The sequence below is a fragment of the Odontesthes bonariensis genome, chromosome 10 (genome assembly GCF_027942865.1).
Source record: "Odontesthes bonariensis isolate fOdoBon6 chromosome 10, fOdoBon6.hap1, whole genome shotgun sequence".
Taxonomy (NCBI): Eukaryota; Metazoa; Chordata; class Actinopteri; order Atheriniformes; family Atherinopsidae; genus Odontesthes; species Odontesthes bonariensis.
The window spans coordinates 6,850,684-6,874,875 of NC_134515.1; the positions used below are offsets into that span (position 1 = coordinate 6,850,684).

At 38.7% G+C, this 24,192-nt stretch overlaps 2 protein-coding genes across 5 annotated transcripts in view; one reads left to right on the forward strand and one right to left on the reverse strand.

The window, feature by feature from the left end:
* itchb (itchy E3 ubiquitin protein ligase b) overlaps nt 1-15,477 on the reverse strand; it is a 37,302-nt gene extending 21,825 nt beyond the window's left edge. The window contains exons 1-10 of the mRNA XM_075476090.1: nt 15,327-15,477; nt 11,022-11,113; nt 10,162-10,303; nt 6,913-7,037; nt 4,067-4,201; nt 3,903-3,948; nt 3,631-3,803; nt 3,042-3,270; nt 1,475-1,570; nt 213-387 (exon numbers count right to left, since the gene is read on the reverse strand). Of these exons, the coding sequence (XP_075332205.1) occupies nt 213-387; nt 1,475-1,570; nt 3,042-3,270; nt 3,631-3,803; nt 3,903-3,948; nt 4,067-4,201; nt 6,913-7,037; nt 10,162-10,303; nt 11,022-11,091 (1,191 nt within the window). The 5' untranslated portion in view covers nt 11,092-11,113; nt 15,327-15,477. The remainder of the gene's footprint in view (nt 1-212; nt 388-1,474; nt 1,571-3,041; nt 3,271-3,630; nt 3,804-3,902; nt 3,949-4,066; nt 4,202-6,912; nt 7,038-10,161; nt 10,304-11,021; nt 11,114-15,326) is intronic.
* A 1,323-nt stretch (nt 15,478-16,800) lies between these two features.
* The window catches only part of calcrl2 (calcitonin receptor-like 2), a 37,303-nt gene continuing 29,911 nt past the window's right edge, over nt 16,801-24,192 (forward strand). For all 4 annotated transcript variants that reach the window (XM_075476095.1, XM_075476091.1, XM_075476092.1 and 1 more), the window contains exon 1: nt 16,801-16,902. The gene's annotated coding sequence lies outside the window, so the exon portion shown is untranslated. The remainder of the gene's footprint in view (nt 16,903-24,192) is intronic.

A 24,192-nucleotide genomic window follows, 5' to 3' on the forward strand; every position in this document is an offset into this window, starting at 1 on the left:
AAACACTCAAACATTGTCTGGTAAACTCTAACATGACCTGATGGAAACTGTTGTTGGGTTATGGTGTGCAATCACAACACAGATGCAGTGAGATGACAAATTTCTGCTTCATCGCACACACAGGAAACTCGAAAAGCTATTTCCTGTAAAAGTCACCAAATTCCATCTTACCGCACCCACATTACCACACAGCATCACATGATAAGCCTTACCCCGATGATGAATCTCTGGTTGAACTGCTGCATGGCGCCCTGCAGCTGGCTGCGCTGGTGCTGCCACTGCTCATAGTTACGCACCGTCTCCAGAGTGGGACGCTGCCATGTGGTGGTCCGTGTGATGTGATCAACAAAGTAGACCCGCCCCATCTGGTCAAGACGGCGCTCCCAGCTGAACACAAGGGAGACGGAAAAGAGGGATTGATGGTAGACTGGTTCAATACTAAAAACACCTCATTGTCACTGATGAGAAGTTACTTTTAAACTAACTAATTAATCGTCAGTCACCATATTTAATAACCAGCAGTATCAATTAAGAAACAAAAGAAGCTTAAACAGGAGGGGTTACAACAGGGTGCTATGGCAGAAACAATCCTTTGGACCTGCATCAAAGGCGGAGTAGAAACATCACATTAAACCTGTTTTACTGCTGTTATTATGTTCTAACCTATTTAGACCTACAACTTATTTCAAATTAGGTTGTAAAACTTGGAGTTTGAAAAATTCCTCCCAACACCTGAGAGTTATCGATCTTTCTAACCACTTGGGTGACTCATTCTGATGATCATCATAAAAGGATGCAGCTAACACACTTTGAAAGCCAGATGATTTGTTTTTTTGCAACATGAACAGCAGAGGACAAAAGCTACTATAATTAACATGAAAGAATGATGGTAAAATGTCTCATAACGCAGTATCTTCTATTACAATTATATAACAATAATTTATATATATATATATATATATATCTTTATTCAATTCAGGGTGGGGGAGGGGTGGAGTTCACCGTTATGTTACACAGTAGGCAGGTAATGAGCTAAAATTCAACCGAGACATCCTGCTGTAATCTTACCTGCAGCAGATATTCATGCAATGTAATATTCTGAATCAAATTTGGGATCTAACATATGCAGATAAATTTGAGAAGTTGCCCTACCAGATAAGAGAAAAAGCTTTTATTACTTAGTAGGTTTAGGGTTTGCTTTCAGACCCTCCAAACAGAAGAGCATACCACGGTTTAAGAAAAGTTGGGAGGGGAGATTTTAAGATACAGTAGCAAAACAGCTCGTTTTAGACAGTGGGCTACACTGAGGGGCTGCTTAAAAGACCAAAATAAGATAAATAAGAAGTTTCCTCAACTGTAAAAGTCATACAGGCCTAATCATACTGGAGTCCCAGTGCAAAAAAGCAGAGCTGGAAATGAGCACAATCACAATTCATAATAAAATTTCTATAAATAATAAGGGAATTTTTTTTACCCAGGGGGCAGTGGTTCAGGGCGTTCCCACATCGTTCTCTTTTCCACGTGATCAACATAATACAACCTGCCATTCTGATCGACCCTCTGCTCCCATCTAGAGAAAACGACAACAACAACAAAAAAACAAAAACAGATAAACCAATGGTAGTTCATGAACCCAGCTATTGCTTACTAGACTGATCCTCATTGATGCATTTTGTGTAGAGAAAATATTTAGGAGTTTGATGCTCAATAGTAACTAAATTCATTTGAAATATCAACTTCCTCCAGTAGATTCTGCAGATGAAGCTTATACTCTATCTTTGTTCTATTTCTTAGTCTTTGACCAGCATATGAAGCAGTAAATATCATCAGCTGTTTGACTTTGGCACTATAACACAATAAATGCCTTGCACAGCATTGGCAGATCACTGAATAACTGCCACTTTATCAGTTCAAGACACAATAAGTTTTTTTTTCCAACTAAAGCAGTTCAGGGCCAGAACCCAACTTTGAAGAATTGGTGCTACACTAGTACCAACTCTTTCCTGGGCCAGAGCAAAGGCTGGGCCCAGCACTGGGGCTTGGTTATGGAGACCAACCAGACCAGCTAAAATGTTGTGACTGCAATGTCTTATCTGTTTGCCAGTCGCCTCTGTGAACGCTATCCAATACGCCTTATAGAGCTGCATTCACAGTCAACGATTGGAGCTGAATTAAAAAGGTGTTGGCAGCTAAATTTATCAACATCGTCAAGCATTTGGTGTCTGTAGGTCCCTCTTGAAACAGCATGTATAAATACAGTTTGCCTCACCATTCATAAATACCAGTTAGCATTGCAGAGATATTATGTTAAGACATCAGTTTGCTGGGTAATTGAGCCAAAAAATTGAATCTGTTCTTGATTTTGTTAAAAAAATAAAATAAAAATCTATTTAGAATTTAGAATAAGAGAGAGGGAGGGAGAAATGTGTAATGAAAGAGTCTTTCAAAGTGACGTAATAATGTGGCTCTGTTGTGGTTCTCTGGCTGTGAAAAATCAAACCAGTTCTTAGCCACAAGCAACTTAGAACAGGTTCTAGCACCAGCAGGGTGTATACAGGTATAAACAAGTTAAATTTAAGACTTTTTAAGACCTTTTAATACCACTTCTAAATGAAATTTAAGACCAAACGTACGATGGAAATACCAAGTATTTCCAAGTAAACACACTGACAGTATGGTAAAATGACAAATGACGGTTGAGTTTAAGAACATCGGCTAAATGTGTGTCATGCGAAAAGATCACAAAAATGTCATCACTGTCCTGAATTAAATTTATTACAATATTTTCAGAACATTTATATCCCATGAAATGCTTATAAAATCAAGTAAATATATTTAAAAAATAAATACTGTTCCTTTAGAGCAAAAATAAAAATACACAAATATTTAAGACCCATGCAATCTGAATTTAAGACAATTTAATACTTTTTAAGGTCTTATTTTCAGGAAAATTGATTTACGACTTAATACGGCCACTCTGACCAGTCCTGAAAAAGCACTAGTATTGCTTTGGTGGAAAAGGGGTACAAATGAGGGCTCACCCAGGGGGCAGTGGTCCAGTGGTGACTGCTGGGACTCTAGGAGTGACAACAGGGGTCACGCTGCTGGTTGGCTGCCTGGTTGCTGCTGCTCCAGCGCTGGAAGCTGATGAGGAGTTTCTGTCTGAGCCCGTTGATGGACTTGAGTCTGGGGCTGGTGTTATCACTGGTGTATCAGAAGCTGACTGGCCATCACTATTATCGGCTGTGGCAGAGCCGTTGCTGGAGGATGCTGAGGAAAGATTCAGACATCACAGAGAGTTCGTCATACATCCTCAGACAAAGAGAGCAGCTATGAAAGGAAGTTACAAAAAAAAAAATTGTGGGAAGTCTGTTTAGGAATCAAAGAATAAGTTTTTCCCCATTCAGTCAAATTATTTTCATATTTGTCAATGCTGTGATGCATAAACATGGCTCATACTGACATTAACGGTTGTTTAAAAAAAGTCAAGTTGCTGAGTTTTAAGTGACCGTTGGCCCTACTCCCAGTTAACCCTCAGACTAAATGTTTGACACTGATTAGACTGCACAGTCAACGTGAACTTGGTTCTTAATATGAAGCATAACAGATTTGACTCAGTGAATGTCTGACCTGGTGAAGAAGCGGGTCTGCGGGGGGTCGGAGGAGGAGGTCTGGAGGGCCTCGGTGGTCGGAGAGGCTTCCCCCCCACTGATGGAGACCCTTTGCCATTTCCTGTTCTGCGGCTGCTGGGAGAGGATCTGTGCTCCACACCATCCACAGCAGGAGAACTGTCTCGACTTTGCCTGTCAGGCGGAACAAAGTTGACCACATTAGGAAAAAAAAGGATTTCAGATATGTGACATCAACCAAAATTCTGATTGACATACGATGACATATTATACCTTGTGACATGATCCCCGTTAGGTTGTGAATCCCCATTTGATGTACCTGAAAAAGATTTGTCCGATACATGGGGTGACAATACAAATGAACAGACAAATACAATTTAAAACGGGCTTTCTATGCTTTTGATGTAAACTCTTCTTGCGTCTCCTCTGTGACTTACTGTGATGGTCAGCTTCGGCCGAAGCGAACATTTCGGGGTCGACAGTCATGCCGTCGAGGCAGACAGACAGGTCTCCCACCACATCCGACTGGTCTCTGTCTGCACACAGTTGTAAGGTCTGCACCACCTCTGAAACTACATTGAGACAACATAATACAGTCACCATAAGACAAAGTCATTTGAAATATATTTCCAGGAGTTAATGATACCAATTAGTGACATGAAACACAGTAAAACTGTGTTAAAAGTTACTGTGTTGGCCACCAGATGCCTATAAATACAACATTTGAAAAATGAGGGATAATAGCACACTAAAGACACCAAAGCAGTCTTATTTGGCATTGAAGACAAATTACACTGTAAATTACAACAAAATGTATAAATAAATGAAAAAAACTGATTGCTATGCTGCTTCTGCTCAGGCTGAATGTTGTTCTTGCTGGGCTAATCAAGAGCTCATTTCTAACAAATCCAAATTAAGTTCAAATCTGTGCAGATTATAAACACTAGAGTTATTGGAAAAAGTGTGTATTTTCCTGTTCTGATGGTACATCTATCACCTCTTGACAAGCGACTTGTAACCCTAGTTCTTCATCATTAGCATTGCTGGAATTAGTCCATGCTTAAAGTATGACCAGAGCTGAATGGAGTCCATATGATTAACAAATAAAAAATAAACAGCCCAAAAAATCTATCAGGGCGAAAGGGAAGGAGAAAATGCAGCAAAAGGCTGATTAGCCCCATCTGTTAGCAGTTTGAAATACTTTTTATAGAATTTCACTGTAGGAGCCTGGGTCCTATTTGGGTTTGATATTTGGATAGCTATTTGAGTTCAAATGTTGAAATATAATTTATTTTGTTTAATTTTGTTTTTGATTTGTTTCCTTTTGCTTATGGAAAAAAAAAGGGGGCTAGGGTACACAATGTTGAGAGGACTATGGGTGGATATTTTTTGGAGTCTCATCTGCCATAAATACTGTTTTTATATTTGTTTTAGGTTTGGCAAGGGGACTGACCGTGTAAACACTGAAAGGAGAAATGTATGAATAATATCCTTTAATGTATGTATCCTTAAAGCCTTAATAAAGAAAAAATTACAAAAAAAAAGAAATATAATTTACGTTAATTGTAATAAAAAAGGAGCTATTTACAGCATGTATAGATAGACAATTCATTTAATAAGTTAAAAGTTTAATTCAGGTCATTTATCTGTGCATTATTTAAAAGGGTTAAAAATTGCATACATTGCCTTTAATTTGTGGTTAATCTCGGGAGAGTTTGGTTACCGGAGTCATTATGGTCAGGCGGCTTAGAGTGTAACCACACAGTTTTTTGATCTTTCTCTCTCTCTCTCTGTCAATTTCTTTGTTTTTTTTCGCTCACCTTTTTTATTTTCTCATATTGGATCATTGCTGTAACATTCTTTGTTTTTTGGAAGTAAATTGAGGAACAAAAGAAGACCTTGTGGAGTTTTTTTTTTTGTCGTGGATGTGGATGACGAGAGAGAAGAGCGTCAAGCTAATGGCTTCATTAAGGAACCTACATTCACTGTGCGATGAATCACATGTATATTAACCTGCATCACGCCAGACAGATATCAGATAAGTTACTAACCAAAATTTATGGTGGTCAGGAAGGGATTAAATTCATGCAAGTACAAAAGACAAAATGGATCCAGACACCAATCTAAACTTTATTAATGCATTTACGTTTAGCAACGGAAAATACCTTCTTATATTCTATGTATAAAGAGCATTTCAGTGTCAAATGCCTTTCTAGCTCTGATCTACAGCTGAGCACTGTCACCTACTGATATTCTCCATTTTATGATGACATGTTTGAAATCTTATATACCCATATGTAGGGGTGTGCAAAATAATCGTCATGACGATGCATCGCGATTCTAATTTTCGCGATCTACTGCATCGATTCTTGACGCCAAGTATCGATTATTTAAAAAAAATTTAATGCATTTAATGATAGGACACATGCAATTGATGCATTTAGCTTTTTTTAAATAGTTTTATAAAGCTTATGCACTTTTTTTTGTCTGTACTGATCATCCCTATTTTGTTATTTTAAGTTTTATAAATCTTATGCACTTTTTGTGATGAGTGTGTCCAGTAATAGTATATTTGTGTCCAGTAATATTTGTTTTAATGGCAATACCTCCAAAAGTTGTTTCAATAAATACAGTTATGAATTGATTTGCTTTGAGTTATTTATCAATTGAAGACACTATCCAGATCATACACAGCCAGTCAGCCACTGGTAATGGCTGTATTTTTTTTTAAAGTATGTTCACTGAAAATATCGCAATGCATCGCAATAATTCAAGTATCGTGATAGTATCGCATCGTGGCATGTGAATCGTGATTCGAATCGAATCGTGACTTCTTTGGCAATACCCACCCCTTCCCATATGTCTCTGAAAGCAGCGCGGGTCTCTAATGTTTAACACTGGTATTCTACCTATTTAGCTTTTACTGTGAATTCTATCATGTTTTTAAATGAAAAAGAGATTAGGAGTTGTGTTAATCTGCATAAATGTGCTCCTCGACAACAAGTGGCCTTTTATCATTTACTCTCAAGATCAATCCAATAAGCTACATACTTATAGTGCAACAATATACATACTTTATCATTTTATATACACATATTGTGTTCATATATACTTATTCAAATATAGTGTCCATAATCCCATTAATTGATAAACTATAACACTAAGATAATGGAAATGTATTTCTTACCAAAATGTAAAACGAAATGTATCCATCATTTCTAAGAAAAAAAAAAAGCTTTTATTTATTACCATCTTGGATCCAGCGCATCAAAGTATCACTCACTTTTCATGTCGTTGGACTTGAGCGTGTCATTGATGTCCAGCGTGGCGATGCCTAGCACCACATCAGACTTCAGGGTCTGGTGGCTCCAAACGCGAAACACTAGTTTGCTGAATGGAGTCACGATCCTGTTGGGGTAAAAAAAATAAAAAAAAATAAATAACAGAAAATGTTAATATGTTACTTGCAGTGTGAATGCAGATAAATGACTCTTGCTTTTATCCAGAGGAGCTAATGGGGAACACTCTGGAGAATCTCATTAGTGAGGATTCAGCCTACATATGAAGAAACTGCTTGGAAACTCAGGAGGCTTTTAGTAAGCTCATATTCTTCTTGGTCAATTCAACTACTATTCCTTTATTAGTACAGCTGCCATTTATAGCTGCCATGTCACATTTGCATCAAGTTCAACAGGCTTAATGGCCATTAATAATAGCAAAAAGAATGATACCGGACATCCTGAAGATTAGTGTTGAGGACTGTGTCTGTGTGGGCAGAAAAAGTCTATGTTTGATGTGAAAGCAAATCATACACAACAAAGTTCAGAAGCTATTCAAGGACGAGTGTCTATAGCCATCACTATGACAGCTGTTTAGCCAGCAACTTCAGTGCCCTCGTGAAGAGACACTGTGAATGCATGGGCATGGGCATGGGCGCAGGTCCGATTACATCCCCCAGTAAACACTTGTTACATAATAACTGTAGAAGAACTCTAAATTAAGAAACAGAAACAGGATTCCTGTAATTGAATGTATTCCAATTTACAGTTAGAGTGAAGTTTTTTTCTTCTGGCTGGAAAGAGAAGACACCTGGCAGAACATAAAGAAAATACTATTTATATATTCATACGAAAATAAGCTATTTCCAAAATTACTCATATCCACAGTGATAAATAGCATCGTCCTTATACACCATCACGTAAAACACGATTTCATAGTTGTAAAGGAGCATTCTGTACATTTCAACCTCTATTTCTGCAACAATTTCCAGCTCTTTGAGGTTGGAAGGTTTGACTTCCCTAACCATAATCCTAATCTGGAATATCAACCAGATTCTGTGAGGGATGCAGGTGTGGACTTTTTTTCCCCTTCTCCAGACTGCCTGATAATCTTCCTCTGTAGTCTGAATGTGGGCCTCTTCCTCGTGATGCTTTTTATTTCCCTTCTCACTGGCTGCCCAAAACACTACATTCTCAAAACAAAAACAAAAGCCACATCCTTGTACCCTAATGGCTCCATTTTCATCTCATCTGACCCTAAACTGTTATGTGAAAGCTCCCTTTATTAAGCTTTTTTGAGTCTGATTTTAAGAAGTGGTGTGTAAATGAAGACCAGCCTTGTGAGCGTCTTAGCAAATCTTGTACGAATACATAAAAAAAAAAAAAAAAAGATTGAGATGACCTTTGTGGTGATCCTTCAACCTCAAACAATCCTTTTTTTAACTTCGATTTTTAACTGATTTTTGTATTGTACTATTTTTTTTTATTCGGTTTTAAGTATATTTAAGTGGGTTTTTTTTAAAAACGTTTTAACTGTTCTTTCTTTTACTAAAGCGCATTGAGTCTATGTAACAATATGAAATGTGCTATATAAATAAACTTTGACTTGACTTGACTTGTGAAAAGATGACTTTGTGAAGATTCTGGAGACAGTCCAGTGAGACCGTGATCCAAAACATGCCGCTTAAATTCTGAAGAAATAAACTAAGAGTGGCCCAGAGTTGTAATGGGAATTCTCTCCATAATCGGAGGCGGGAACAACAGACCAAAGTGATGGGAAGAAGCCTTCCACCAAAAAGAACCGAGGAAAATTGCCAGAGTAGTGCTTCACAGTCCCAGCAGGGACTATTATAAGCTGTGACGTGAATGCTGTTTTTGGTTAACGTGTAAACAACAAAAAAACAAAAAAATAAGAATGATCACTAACATCTCTAAAACAACATTAAGCTATCTTTTGTTATTTGCTCATGTCATATTTGGCCACAAAATGATGAAAATTAAACGTATTCATTTTAATTTGGCGTGCGTTTGTCTAGTTTTGATCTAAACTGTACCAACTTCATATTCTATTTCAACAACCCTTTCCCCGAGTTAAGCTATGAAAAAAAAAAAAAAAAGAAAGAAGAAGACATAGCTACTCTTTCAGAAAAAGAAAAAAATCTACGGCGGAAAAAAAAAACACCTCACACCAACAATTGTACACAATCTTAAAATAAATATTTTGGACACATATATAAGAAACCTTTAAAAGTCTGAACAGTTTTCGGAGAAAATTATGAATTATGCAATGCCAAAATGCTACAGTAATTTCCAAGATGCTTTTTCCTCAAACCTACAACATATTCTTTCCATGACGCACTTAACTGAAACTTGGGGTTAACCAGTACGGGCACTGATCCCACTGTGACAAATGTGTAGTATTACCACTCTCTTAACAAGGAACATATGGCTATCACCACTGAAACGCTTAGAATATCTCTCAGCAGTCCTCAATATGTCTTATACTACACTAATATTGACAGGTAAACAAAGTAAAACTGTCTTTATTAATGCAACTAATAAACCAAGTGGTAAAACTTCCATAAAACTCACTGAGATCGAACTTCTATTTAAAAAATTAACTGTGGGGAAGCTGATGCTGGAGTCAAACCTGTACAAAACAGCTAAATGAGAAGTTTTGAGCTCCCTGAATTACCGGAGGGGTCATACTTAAAACATTAAGCTGAGTAACAATGAAGATATGATGCACTGCCAACCAGAACTCGAATATCTCTCTACAAAGTGAAACAAGCTACATCTGTAATTAACAACTACAAACCTATATCTAATCTTCCTTTTCTTGGTAAAATACTTGAGGTCATGTTAGATGTACACTATGTTCACAAAACATCAATATTTTTTTATAATCATATATTTTTATTAGAAATACTAATTGTGCGTGTGAGTATATGTGTGTGGACATATGCAAATATCTGTCTGTTTGTGCATGAATGTATTATACGTCGCTTGTTTACTCATATTGTTTTTCTATGCTCAGCATGGCGGGTTTACATGATATGTACAATATAAATAAAATGAACATTTTAGAGCTGTTACTATTTATTAGAACTACAGCTATACTGGCGCTATAAAAAATAAAAACACAGGTCTAGCTGTAGTAAAAATCTCTTAATGGTAGAAACTGTGAAATTCTGATTATGACAGTTGTGAAACAGTGTCACGAGCAAAGCAATCCTGGAGATATTTTGACTCACACAGTGAGTGGCTGCTTCCATTTGGGGCTGTGGGTATTGGTGCATTTCTCGGTTTTCTTGGACTGGCCGTCGACCGTCACTTCTACATAAGGACTGGGGCCAAACCAGTTCTTCCTGTTTTCTTTCAGTTTTGCTGAGAGCACTGAAAAAGAAAGAAGAGAGCATATAACAGACTATCAGATGCAGTAGACGGAGATAAGTAGTATGAAAACAATCATTCAGGAATAAGGAAATACTTTGAATAAGCATAAATAGCAGTGCCAAAAGCTCAGGCAGAAACAAGCTTTTAAAATGGTACTCAAGCCTTAATACAAGTAATGCCCCAAGTGTCTGTCTCTTGGCTCAAGAAAATATCTGGGGAATCAGGTCACACTTTTTAGTTTGAAAGGGAAGTTTGGATGAAATACATCCTCACTTCTGCAAATATGGTTTAAGTTAGAGGAGGGGTGGTGACTGGAAGCCAGAGGAGACACAGACTCACTCACTGTGGATGATCCACACAATTACGTGCCGTTTTCTCACATGGGGTCAATTTGAAAGAACAAAGATTTTGGTTTTAAGGGACATCTGAGGGTGAAATAAGTTTGATGTCTGATTTAACTGGATCAGGTCATCAACCATACAGCCAGCTGAATAGCGTCTGGAGAAAGTCATGGTTCGAGTACACATGTGAAAACTTCAACACATTATAATAGCAAAAGCACACGTGCAACCTGTGATAATAACTCTTAAATTAAATCAGCAAAAATAACTTAAGCCTCTTTAGTTTTATCCAATACACCGAAATATAATAAGTGTACATGACTTTTGGGTTTTTAATTCTAACCTCTGAACAATCTAAAACAAAAATGAAGGCTCACCGATGATTTGCAGCTGTGCCTTCATAGGGTAACCATTGGAAGTGCCTGTCTTGGTGACTCCACTGTCCATGACATAGGGCTGGGAATAGGACCTGCAACAAAAACAACACATCAGAAGGGTGGCGCCAAATAGGTTTCCCGCAGAGATAAGAGTATGAAAAGCTTGAAAAAAAATGCACGCAGTTGTGCACTTGTATGGCCTGTATTCCTGCCACCACACAGAGCACCAACACATTCTTGATTTATATTTGAATCCTGCAGTCGTTTCCAGACTTTTTTTTCACAGTACAAGACAAGAAAGAAAGAGAGTAAACTATCTGGTTGAAACTAGGTCAAAGTCATCTCACAGCACCTCAATTATAACCAAGTGGAACTTCACCAGTTACAGGAAATGTAACCAATAAAATCATTTATGTATTTTTCGTCTATAGGCTGAATGAACTTGTTTTATGTCTTTTTGGAAGAATGCAAATGGGTTATTTACTGCATTTTGTCAATTCTTGTGGATTCTGCATTTATATATTACGTTCCTCTCCCTGAATCTATCTTTAACACTAAGCAGAATAAACACTTATTAAAGGTCCTATGGCATGAAATTTTCACTTTTTAAGGTTGTTTAGAGCTCCTGCATCAGAACCTCTAAAGAGCCAGTGGACAGATTTTGTTTTTTTCTGGGAAAGTGGCGACAGAGCCGATAAGATTTGTGTATGTGTGCGCCAAATATTTCACCTACGAATGTTTTCAGAACTTGGGCTAATACCGAGCCCAAGGGAGAGCCCAGACACCCTGCGGAGGAAACTCATTTCAGCCGCTTGTATTCGCGATCTCGTTTTCTCGGTCACTACCCACAGCTCGTGACCATAGGTGAGGGTAGGAACATAGATTGACCGGTAAATCGAGAGCTTTGCCCTCTGGCTCAGCTCCTTTTTCACCACGACGGGCCGGTGCAGAGCCGAGCCCGCATCACTGCAGACGCCGCACCGATCCGCCTGTTAATCTCCTGTTCCATTCTTCTCTCACTTGGGAAAGGATCTCATTCCCGAGAGTAAGTAATTTAACGCTCTATTATTGTGTTGCTTTCCTGTATGTACAGTATAGTTACATAGCTTGTTACCACAGGAATGGGTTTGTATCGTTAGCAGCTAACATTAGCTAACGGTTAGCTATGCAGCTAATAGCATCTGCAAGCTCTTATCTCTGCCAAATGGGCTGTTGGAGGTGTTTGCATGCCCATGAGATGGTTAGCTCGCTCATTTTAGACCAAAACCCCCGACTTCAAGCTTCCTGAAGAAGAATGAATCCGCAAATTCAGTGCATTTCATCAGGATAATGATTCATTCATGGTTCCAGAGTCAAAACGGTCAGTCTGTCTGTGTCGTTAGCTCTGCAGCTAATAGCTTGGTCACTGTCGCTAATGTAACAGTAAATAGCATGAGGTATGCGAGTGGACACCTCATTTACTATAACGCGAGTGTTGTGTACGTATTTGTTGTTTTGATAGCCGTCCTGCTGTTGGTGTTATGGCGCGCACGATATCTGCCTTTCCCCTGATTGAAATGACTCGCGCTACGTGCATCTTTGCAAACCAGAGCAATCAGCTGAGAATGTCAAAATCCTCACTCCTGCTTTCCCCTTCACACACGCCTTTTTTGCTGTGTCTTGTGTAGCACTTGCTTGATGTTTGACTGTGTTAGGAGAGTTGTTCAGTAACTAGTTTGTCATATTGTCAAAGTAAGCTCATATCAACAGGTTTCGCTAGTTTTACGGCATAGGGCTGCCGTGCCATCTACGTGCCATAGCGATTCACAAAACATTTGCGCAAGGTACCACGGGCGGAAGTAAGGCCACAGCCCCACTAAACAGCTCATTCTGAGGATCCTAAGGAAAGCTCATTTTTGGGACTGGCTGTAATTCTGCACCAAGGCAGAATTTTGGGGAAAAAAACTCAGATACAGTATTAGGGGACCACTAAAGCCTATAAAAATATATAAAAGCCTCCATTTATTTTCATGCCATAGGACCTTTAAAATCTGCATTTAACATAGCAGTAAGAAAACCAACTGATTATTAACTCAAAATATAAAACATCGAAGTCAAGCCAAATAGAAATGACAGTGAGAGTTATTCGTCAGGTCCTCATGTGAATCGCACTGAAGATACAACAACATGGGAAGTAAGAAAAGTGGACAAAATGGAGACAAGTGCAATGTTTGTTGTCTATGAAATTTTGCTTGTTTAGGCCACCTTACAACTGCATTTTAGCATCTTCAGCTGTAAACTGACTCCTAAATAAATGTCTATGCCTAATCTATCTCTAACTGCAAAGAACTAGAAAAGACACTGAGCCTAACAGCCGATCCGTGTTGAACGAAAACTTAATAGGTAGCAGCGGTTGGGTAGCAACATATGTATTGATTTTGAAACAGGTGCTTTCCATACAACCTTCAATACTCAAGATGTCGACATATATACAAGAAGTATATTGAAAGAAAATGTGCTCGCTTGACCACACGTACACATGCAGACAAGGAGAACCCAGTAGCAACACTGCACTACTTACTAACTAAAGTGCCAATGACAGGCAATGAAAAACAAAGAAGACACTGGCATAGGAAGCAGTTCCTGTGATCTATTCCTTGAATCTGGTTCATTACCTCAAACCATCTCTTAATAAAACATGTTCATCAGTCTATCTTGTCCAGTGTGTGCTTGGCAGGGTAGGAGAAAGGGAGGAGCTCCTGGGTAAACTTTCACTCTGGCTACTGCCTTGATCGTGGTCAATAATTCAGTGCAACCACTGACTTTGCAGCGTCACAAGCAGGCTGACCTTGTTCCGAAGACGAAGGCATTTGCAGAATAACAAACTCTACAATGACCTCTGCCGATTTAGATGTTTCTTTAGTAAGCCACATAGCAGCAATCACAGGCCTGCAGACTGCATGAGGTATCGCAGCTTGAACATGAGCTCAAATTGCTCCATTTGTTATTGCTCTGAAGTGCATATGAACTAATCACTTTTAAAAATATAAACTCTTTTACTATAAGCAATGAACTTCTCATAAGACATTAAAGTCTCATAGGCTGAATACTAATACTTAGTCTTGTCTGCTAGGTGATACACTGCCTCATGACTAATGTCAACCAGGAGCAAAACATACTTTCCAGGCTACAAGTCAGTACACAATGAAAACACAAATATGCTCCTCTATGACACTTCACAGACTGATTTCTCTCAAAACAAAACTTTAAAAACCGTCAACAGTAATTAGAAGCTTGTTTCATGCATACACTTAATCAAATACTAAAAAATTCAACATGAAATCGAACACAATTCAAGCCATTTGGGATGATCATAAGCGCTTCAAACATTTCCATAACAGAGGGGTCACCAAAGAAAAGAGACAGGAAAACAGCACCAAAAACCTGAGTCAAGGCATGACTCAAGAGTTAATAAATACCCAAAGAGATTTACAGTAGAGGTAAAAAACAACACCTTGCAAAATTGCTGCTAAATGGCAACTGTGAATCGGCGCTTTCTTACTTAACTATCAATCATCTCAAGTGGTAAATGTGTCCAGTCAGAACAGCTGCTGATAGGAGAAACCGAGGAACAGGAAACACAGACCGTAATTTCAATGACGTTGGACAGGTACAGTCGCAGTGCCCGATATTCAACCATTGTCATTACATCAGAAAAATATTTCTTAGACATGATTCTTTGAGCTGAGGAATACATCACAATAACTTTAGGTGTCCCTACGTTGTCAGTCGAGCATACAAAACGTATTGGTATGCCGCATGAGAGTGGCACGTCCCGAGTCTCTTAATCTAAAAACATCTACACATGTAAAAAATACTGGATATTAAACTAAAATGGGCACAGTTTACGCTCCGAATGGTTAAGTGGTGTTAAGAGAAACAATTGGCGGTTACTCCACAGTCCCCGACTTGTGGGCTAAACCAACAAGCGTTAGTAAGATTACATAATGTTGTCCAACTGGGAAGATATAAGGTGCTAACGCTAACTCAGTTAGCCGCAGGACGGGGAACAGGATGTCCGAGAAAGCTAAATAAACTGTAACGACGCTGAACATTGAGCAGCTATATTTACAGTAGCGGTGTAGTTAATGGAGTTGCTGCGTACGTTGTGAATGCCAGCTGGTCACTGAGTGCAACAACCTGATATCACCCAAGCCCCGGCTAAGTGCTAGCCTGTGTCATCATGGAAGGCTGGGAATCCCAAAGTACGACGGGTATTAAAAAAAACGTAAGGATCGAAGATAAATTAATTAGCTTATATCTTACCGTGATCCGGAATGATGCTGTCAAATCTATTTAGCGATGTTGGGATGTTCTCCCAGCCCTCGTCCTAAAAAGGATGTTTTGGGTTTCAGGAGGTGTTTCACTACAAGGAAAAAGAAACTTCCACCATCTTCGCACGCTCCCGTCACGTGACCGAAACAAGGTGGGGCGCATGCTAGTTCCCCCATTGCGCTTTGATTGGGGCAGGGTAGGGACAGGATGGACCAATAGGCGACGAGTAAACATGCTGATGCGTTTAACGTCCGAGTGCGAGCGTTGTACTTCCAACCGTTTCAGGAGAAAACTTTACTCATAACTAAATTGTTTCTGTTTCCTCGACAGTATTTTTAATTGAAGTGAACTTTTATATCATATACCAAATAAAGATGTAGAAATAAATCAATCCTTTTTTAAATCCAATTTTAATCAGGTTGGCTTCATACACTACCAAACAGGATCTCGAGTGAACACGGCTGATAATTTCCTTGCAGAATAATGTCTTGTTTATGCAACAAATAAAATAGATATATATTTATATTTGATTAAGAATATTTCTTTGACTTCCGGATTTATATTATTTTGGTAATCACCTATTTATTCAGATCGGGATAATGGTTTTGCCGCTTTTTTTGGTCAGCGGATGGTGATCCGACTACAAACAAAAGATGGCGCTATTTCCTGGTGCATATGGCTGCATGTCACCAATACGGAAATGAACTATTGTCTCATTAATATACACCTCAGATCTTTCTCTCTTAAAGCTATTTTCTTTTACTATGAAAACTCAATAGATCCATCGTTTGAATTTTTAGTTAACTTTTATATTTTGCAAGCTAAGTTTTTTATTCATAAACAAAAATGGCAGAAAAATCAGCCTTTCTTTAATGTTTTTATGTTAGAAATGTCCACTCTTTTGAAGTCTCTTAAGTTTGTAAATAATAAGAAAAATGAAAGACTTTTGAATGTTCTTTAATGTATTCCTCTAGTTTTGTTTATTGTTTGTTTTTCTTTTAGTTGTTTAATGTAGCCTAACCTAATCTAATTGTCCTTCACATTGTTATATCCTTGTTTTGCCTTATTGTTATACCATGTCTCTGTCATTGTTCTTTAATTGCAATAAAAAAAATATATAAATATATATATATATATACATATATATACCTCAGATCTTATATGTAAATATAACGCTTCCAGTGTTTTTATTGTATGAATGTTTTAGTATATATAACTATTTGGTAATTTAACAATATGTTGATTTACTGGATTTGAGATGATGTAAAATAAAAACATCAGAAAATATCACCTCAGTCAGTGGAATATAACCGTAAAACAGCACTAAACAAGTGCATTTTCATAAGATGGAATGAAATAAAATTCGTTCAAATTCACTTGCAGTTCCTGGATGCTTTATTCTGAAAGTTGTAACAGGAAATAAGCGAGTTGCCTGACTTGACTTTAGGCTGAGTGGAAGGGTTTGGTCAGTGTTGATAGAAGAACAGCATGAGACGCTTCTCCCATCGGATCATGCAAGCATTTGGGCATTTGGAGGAAAATACTGTTTGACATCTCAAATAAAAAGGTAAGTCACAATTGGAGCTCCAGTTAGGTTGAATAGTTCAGGAGTTAATTTTTTTTTTTTTTTATGGTTTTATGAGACTTATCACTTGAAAGTTGTGTTTAAAAATGAGTCCATATAACTCAGAATGTAACGCTGCTTCGTCCATATTAAAAGAAAAAACTGCTTTAATGCTCTACCCAAGAAAAAATACCTGAATTGTGGGGATTGCATGATGTAGCCTAAGTAGTTAAGTGCAACAAGACTAAACGAAAGGCGTTCAAAATTCACGAAAAATAAACGCATTGTAAAATTTCCATTTCAAGTATTATAGGACAGTTTATCGCTATAAAGCATAATAAGATCACTGCATAATAAGGAAAATGTAATGGTGAAGATAAACAATATTGGCGTGATTTAACAGAAGTTGCGTTTTCCTCATAATAATACGGAGCAATAATCATCTTCTACTGCAGCATTCTTTAAGCATGGGTTGTGTTGAGAGGATATATTCAAATGAAGACGACAGTCAAAAATAAGATGAATATATATGTGTTAGATGTATGCTTTTTAATGAAATAAAAAAAAATAATAAGTTTTTAGGAATATTCCCTGAGTGTCTTTTCATTTGTATCCTCTTTGCGATGTCAAAGCAGATTGAATATACAGCATAGTGTACAAATGCACACAAGCCTGTTTGGAATTGTCCCCAGCAGGCTGGCTGTCCCGACAACTGCTTTGTTATTGACACGTAGAATTTGCATTTCTCCGTGGTGATGATCATTCACTTCCACATGCATATTAACAATCACAAGACAACTCTGTGCAGTCAAGCAGAAGTGCTGTCTTCGTTGGAGTGATTTCATTTTGTGCCTTAAGGATTTCAAAGTGTTTATACAAAGTCAATGTCAGAGCGACTCTCTCTGAAGCAGCTTTTTTTATGTCACCATATAGGGGCTCTTATCCATTTTACTTGGTGTGTTTCTAATCTACGATAACTGCCGTTTGAGTGAAGCATCCTCATGAAAACCCATTACCCTCTATAACTCGAAGTTGTAATCCTCACACCAGAGACTTTGATCTCAGACCAGCTTGACATTTGAATACCTCAGAATGTTTCCTGGACTCTCCAGTCTGACTCTGCATCTGCTCGTGGGAAACTTTCACCTCCCACCCCACTAGTGTCCCAGTGTGTCTTTGACTGGAACAGCCTGCTCTTGCCAGGAATCTATCAGTATATTAATAGGTGTTTTGGCCGCTACTTGGGTCCCAACCCCCGACTCGCTTTCCAGTTTTCATAACACAAGCAAGCCAACGAGCAACCCCCTCCCACAACCCCCACTCCAAATACGTGAAAAAACTTGTGCTTATTTTAGCCTCAGTGGTAGATATCGGACATGTTGGGCTCCATTCTGTATGCAAATAATAGCTGCAGGAGTGCAGGGGTTGTTGTTAGGCTGGCAATAGTCATTTTGCATGATAGGAAATCATAGAATCTTTACTAATTGCTATAAAGCAATGACAATACTTAGCTTGGCCACACTTTAAAAGATAAAAAAAATCAGAGTTTTACTTTTCTTTTTCTAAATTTTGTCTCATATCGAAGTGAGGGAAACAATAAAAGGACCTCAGAGAGATGAATGAGCTGCGTGATCAAAAGCAGAATCCAAGTCGATGCTTTAGTTGTGAATGTGGTGTCAGGCTGACCATAACTGAGAACAGTGTCAGGGTGTGCTGGTTCCACATTGACTAATGGATGGGAAAAAGTGCTAAAGCTGTCGTACTTTATGCTGCATTGGTGTTCTTTTCCTTCTTTGTTGGCATTACTCTGTGGTAACAGTAGGCAGCTGTTTGGTGGGTGAGCCTGTTTTTGGTTGTGTGGCAGAGCTAAGGAGATGGGGGGCTGCTTTTCTTCTTTGTTCTACACTTATTGTGCTTCTATTATCAAGTTGGAGACAAAAAAATATAAATAAAGAAGAAAATTCCACGTCATGGCATACCTTCAAGCTGGAGGAGCTATTTTTGGGTCCAGCTATGTGAACATAATGAAGTCCGTAATCAGTCATACACGGACAGCTCAGTTGCTGTAAAAATCCTGGAGCTGCTGGTGTGCTAGCCTCTTCAGTGATTTATAGGATCAGACACTGTTAAGAGACCACTTTCCACTGAGCTTAGGACCAAAAAATGCTCGATTCATACCATGGGTTCAATTGAAGATTGAACACCATTCTTTGGAAAAAACTTAAAACAGAGCATATGCAGAAGATATAGAAACCAACAGTATATTTTATATAACTCGATTTATTTATTTTTTCATATTTAACATGCAGACTGCATGCAAAGCTTCTGTGCTATGAAAGTGCATGGGAATCCCTTCAGTCAGCTCCCTGCCTGTAAGCTCAAGTACCATTCAAGTGTCAAGTGTCATTGCTTGACAGGGTTTTGTGTTTTGGCCAATTGTAGGCTTTCAAAGTTCTGCAAATCTGGTCAGCGCATAGATTTTTAAGATCACTAGTCATGCACTTTTCCGTTTCATTTCAATACCATACTTGGAATCAGGCAGAGACATCTATAATATGAATAGGATCAACTATACTGCCAAATATGTTGAGGATTAGCACCCATTTCTGCAGCTGTGTTGAACTTTTTAACCTCTCTAAGCCAAGTGCTTTAGCTTTGTCACATATTTACAGTACCCAGTTCACTATCCTAGTTTTTGGCATTGGTAGCAGGCACCCTTTCTCAGTGTCCTTCTTATCTGCCCAGCACAAATAGTGCACAAAGTAAGTGAATATTTCAAACATCAAGCTTAACAAGCTAAAAGCCACAGCAGGTTTTTTTTCTCAGGAGTTGTTAGTGACCAAAGCAGACCATAAGCCAGTTGTGTTTTAGTGGAACATTTTGACCATGGTATCCACAAAGTTTGCAACATAGAAAAGTGTCCAGCCTGGTAAAGTTTGATGCAGAAAATAAATGCTTCAGCAACATGATACATAAGCAGGAAATACTCTTTGAGGAGGTTGGAGGTGATAGAATTAGTCAGTGGTTTAGGCTACAGCTACACGAAAACGAAACAAGGTTTTTTTTTAAAATGGGTACGAAAATTCTTGCGACCACACGGAAACGCGCTGCTGTAAAGACTCAGGTCCAGACGAAAACGGATGAAAACGATGAAACGATGCAATACACACGCCACTGTGTCACGCCACGCTGTGAGACAATAGAGAAGTGTTAAAATTGGCTCACAGCGTCAACGTGTGACTGACGCAAAAACGTTTTAGCTGTAACAATGGAAACGAAACGAGGCCGTTTTCAAACTTTCCCACTCTGGAACCCGTTCTCAAAAACTATCGTTTTGGGGTAGTGGGAACGCCGGCTCCGTGTGGCCGCGACAGCCAAACGATAAGAAAAAGTATCGTTTACAGTGAAAACCGTTTTCGTGTAGCCGCAGCCTTAGTCTTGTACCCTTATCTAGGTTCTACAAAGCACTTTAGAATGTTTCTCATTTGCCCATTCACACACACACACACTCATACCTATTAGTATATACAGCACTTTTTGAGTCTATAAGTGGTTACCTGTATCTCTACACTTTTTACCTTCCATGCAGAGCACCAAGCTTATTCGGGGAAATGTGGGGGTTTATTTACTTGCCCAAGGTAACTACAACACTTGAATGAGCTGGGGAACAAACCACTGAGCTACAGTAGCCTGGAGACCATGGTTTAAGTTCTGTGTGAGACCATTGAACATTGTATCCCTTCAGATACACCCTTTCACAACTCTGCATATCTAAGTAAAAATCTATATATATAAAACTATATTCAGTAGGGGTGGGACGATATGCTTTGGTCACGATTCAATTGTATCACGATTCTTGATAATTGCGATTCTCCAAGTATTGTGATTCGGTATAATCAGTAATTGCAATTTTCTTCCTCCTTAAAAAAACAAACAAGTTGAATCATACACTTCTAGAATGAATGTCGTTCCCATAAACCACATCAGTCTGTGTCAGTCAGTCCAGCAGCTGACATTTATTTCAACTGAGGCAAAAAGAGGCATTTTTTAAAGTTTACGGTTACAAAATGAATTGAAATGTCCACACAGCACAAATGTGGGCTAGTTTTAACATAACCTAATGTGATGAATTGATGAAGTTTATCTGGACACGGATATGATGTAATATAATTGATAAAGCTTCCCTTGGCATAGCAAATGTGTTTAGCATAAATGGTATTCAGATTACAATTCTGCTGCCATAATGCTGGACAGGACAAGGGTAAAAAAATATATATACACATATATATATATATATATATATATATATATACATATATATAAATAAATAAATAATTGATTCAGGGGAGAAAAATCGATTTTTAAAATCATCCCTTAAAAAAATCGCGATATGTACATGAATCTCTTTTTTTTCGCCCACCCCTAATATTCAGAGCATTATGGTGTAGATGTCACGTCTTGGCAAAGTGTCCATGTCCTTTTACTTAAAACACATTGATACGTATCTGTTGTTTGCAGAAATATACAGTGCTGGCAGTTTGTTGTGGCAGCAAGGCTGAGTTGTGACATTCCACAAGTAATGTGGAATGAAGTTAAGTCGATTCACTTTCAATTTCAAGGCCAAATAGAACTCATTTTTAGAGGAAAATTTACCTTCTGTCGCTCACCCGGCTCACAGTGCACACATCCCGAACATCCTATAAACACACACTGAGCCACACACTTTAGATGATCAATGTTGAGCTGCCTGTGTTTGTGATACTTAATATCATTTTTATTTTATTTCATTGTTACACTTACTGAAGAATTATCTTATGTAGTCCGTTGGGTTTATCAGACTATATTTCTTTTTGCTCCTTTATGCATGCTATATGTTTATAAAACTCAATCTCTTTCAGGAAACAGAATTTATAGACAGAACATTTTGTTAGTAGAACAAAGATGTCAGACATGGCTCGATTAGCCAGCACATGTATATAAGACCGGAGAAGAAAAATGTGATAGTCAGAACAAAGCCAGATTTTTAAAATGCATGTAAACATGTTAGGCATACAAAACCAGAGCTCTCATATTGGTTACATCTTATTGGCACAAAAAAAAGATATCTTCCATAATGCACTACTACTACTGTTCCTAATTCACGCATACCAAACAGTGATGCCTCAACCTCGCATCACCGTTACGGAATCATCTGAGTGGCGATAGTCAGAGTGGCAAGTTCCATGATGCCAGCTTGCCCTTACATGAATAGACTGTTTCTCTTCTGTGACTACCTCTCTTGCTAGCTAAGAGGAATATCAGCGATAGATTAACCTCAAACCTGATGTGAAAGAAAGCTGTATCAGTGTCGACTTGAAAGGAATATATCAAAAGGCCACCAGATAATTTAGTTGGGGGTTGAATAACTCCTGTCTGTACATGCTTAACTGGACTCAAATGGGCCTAGGTGCTCCCGCAAATGCTCAAAAATGCCTTCTTTTGGTAAATTCCAAAACTAAACTGCTCTCCTCCGCATATTTTTCTGTTTCTTTTAAGTCTGACTGCTAAATGCATCGTAAATTGTGCTTTTAAAGCAGCCCATTAAGGCTACATGTCAACTGGTGATCGCTTAAGAGTAAATATGGTAGCTATGGTGTTTATTTCAGGCACACTGATACCTCAATACTTTAGCCAAGTTCTCTGTTCATTATTGAAACAGAAATAACTCATCTCCACAATATGTTTGTACAATTCTACCAAAAATTTGTTGAATAGTAGATTGTGAATTGGTGAATAAAGGAAAAAAAGGCAGCTATGCATGTTCAGTTGCAGCCTAATATTATAGTGAGAGACAGTCATTTTCACACACAAAACACGAAACACAAACCAGCAAACCTCCCTCTTTCAAAGAGGGAAATTACCTCTTGGCTTCTGTTCAACAACAGCAGAGGTATTCTTTGCTGCATATGGTCTGTTCTGTCAACCCACGACCTTACATTTGATGCAATTTGGTGCAATCACAACAGTGTTACTGCTTATTTAACGTAGAAAGCCATGAGCAAAGCCATATTTTATTTAGTGTCCAAGTATACCGTGAAGTTAGCCTGATAAACCAGCCTAAATGGATTGGATGTCTAATTTAGTCTGGCACCGATCAATGGATACAACGGAACATTGTTGATGAGCACAACCCGTTGTCTTTCAAACCGCGTCTGTGCCTATAGGCCAACGCTCTGACCAATCAGCGCAACTGACTGTGACGTAGTAAGCGCGACAGAAAGCTTTGGTGGGAGGGGACTCTTCCAAAACTGATGCCAAGCACAGATTCTATAATAGGACAGATACGCCACTCACGGTGCATTTCCGGTTTCCAACGAGGCGATTTTGGTTGCAGTTCCACCCTCTTTCCACGTGGGGCGCCCAATTTTGGAGACCAGAATGAATGGAGTCCTATGGAGCTATACGCCCTTTCGTGCCCTTATCTCAAGATATAATTTTTTCTCTAGTAATTCGAATGTTGTTTTCGAAAAAGGGTGTTTAGAAAATACCCATGGCTGAGTTTTAGATTTTTAGAGCCACTCATTTGCTTAAAAAAAGGATTTGAAGTGTATATGACGTCATACATAGCGGGTCGACCAGCTGTCATTAGCACAATGCTAGCGCGTTGTGGACAACAAGAAGCCAACCAGTAAGAAATCAAAGCGATATATGTACTCGTTCAGTAGATTTTTTACTTGAAACCCATGTTGAGCTCTCAGAAACTACATTCAAATCTGAGCGCTCTTGAGGAGACTTAGGTGAAACTGACCATTTGTAGCATCTAGCTCCATAGGGCCCCATTCATTCTGGTCTCCACCGACGCTCCCAGTGGAATTCTGGTGGAACTGCAGCCAAAAAGCCGGTACAATGGGGCTTAATACAGAGTGGCAAGGCTGTTCGTTATAATGGCTGTGTGCCAAGGCTGAATCAAACAGCACTGTTCCATTGCCGCCGCCATCTTTCTTGTTGTGCTTTCGCTTGTCTATGTTCGCTTCCACTGCCCAACGTCGCACTGCTCTGTCGTCACTCCCTCAAAACCCCGCACCAGAACCCTCTGCCCCGCCCGCGTTGATTCAAAACACATCTCTGCGTTGTGATTGGTTTAGTTGCCATCTGCCAGATTCAGGGCAGTATTTTCAAAATGACAAGTGGATCGAGGCCAGACCCAACCGCAGGCAAAACATTTTGCCGTCCAGCAGTTGGCGCTGGTTTTCCAGGCTACCGTGAAGTATTACTTTACTCCTTGTTAAACCAGGAGTAAGCAGATGTTTTGAT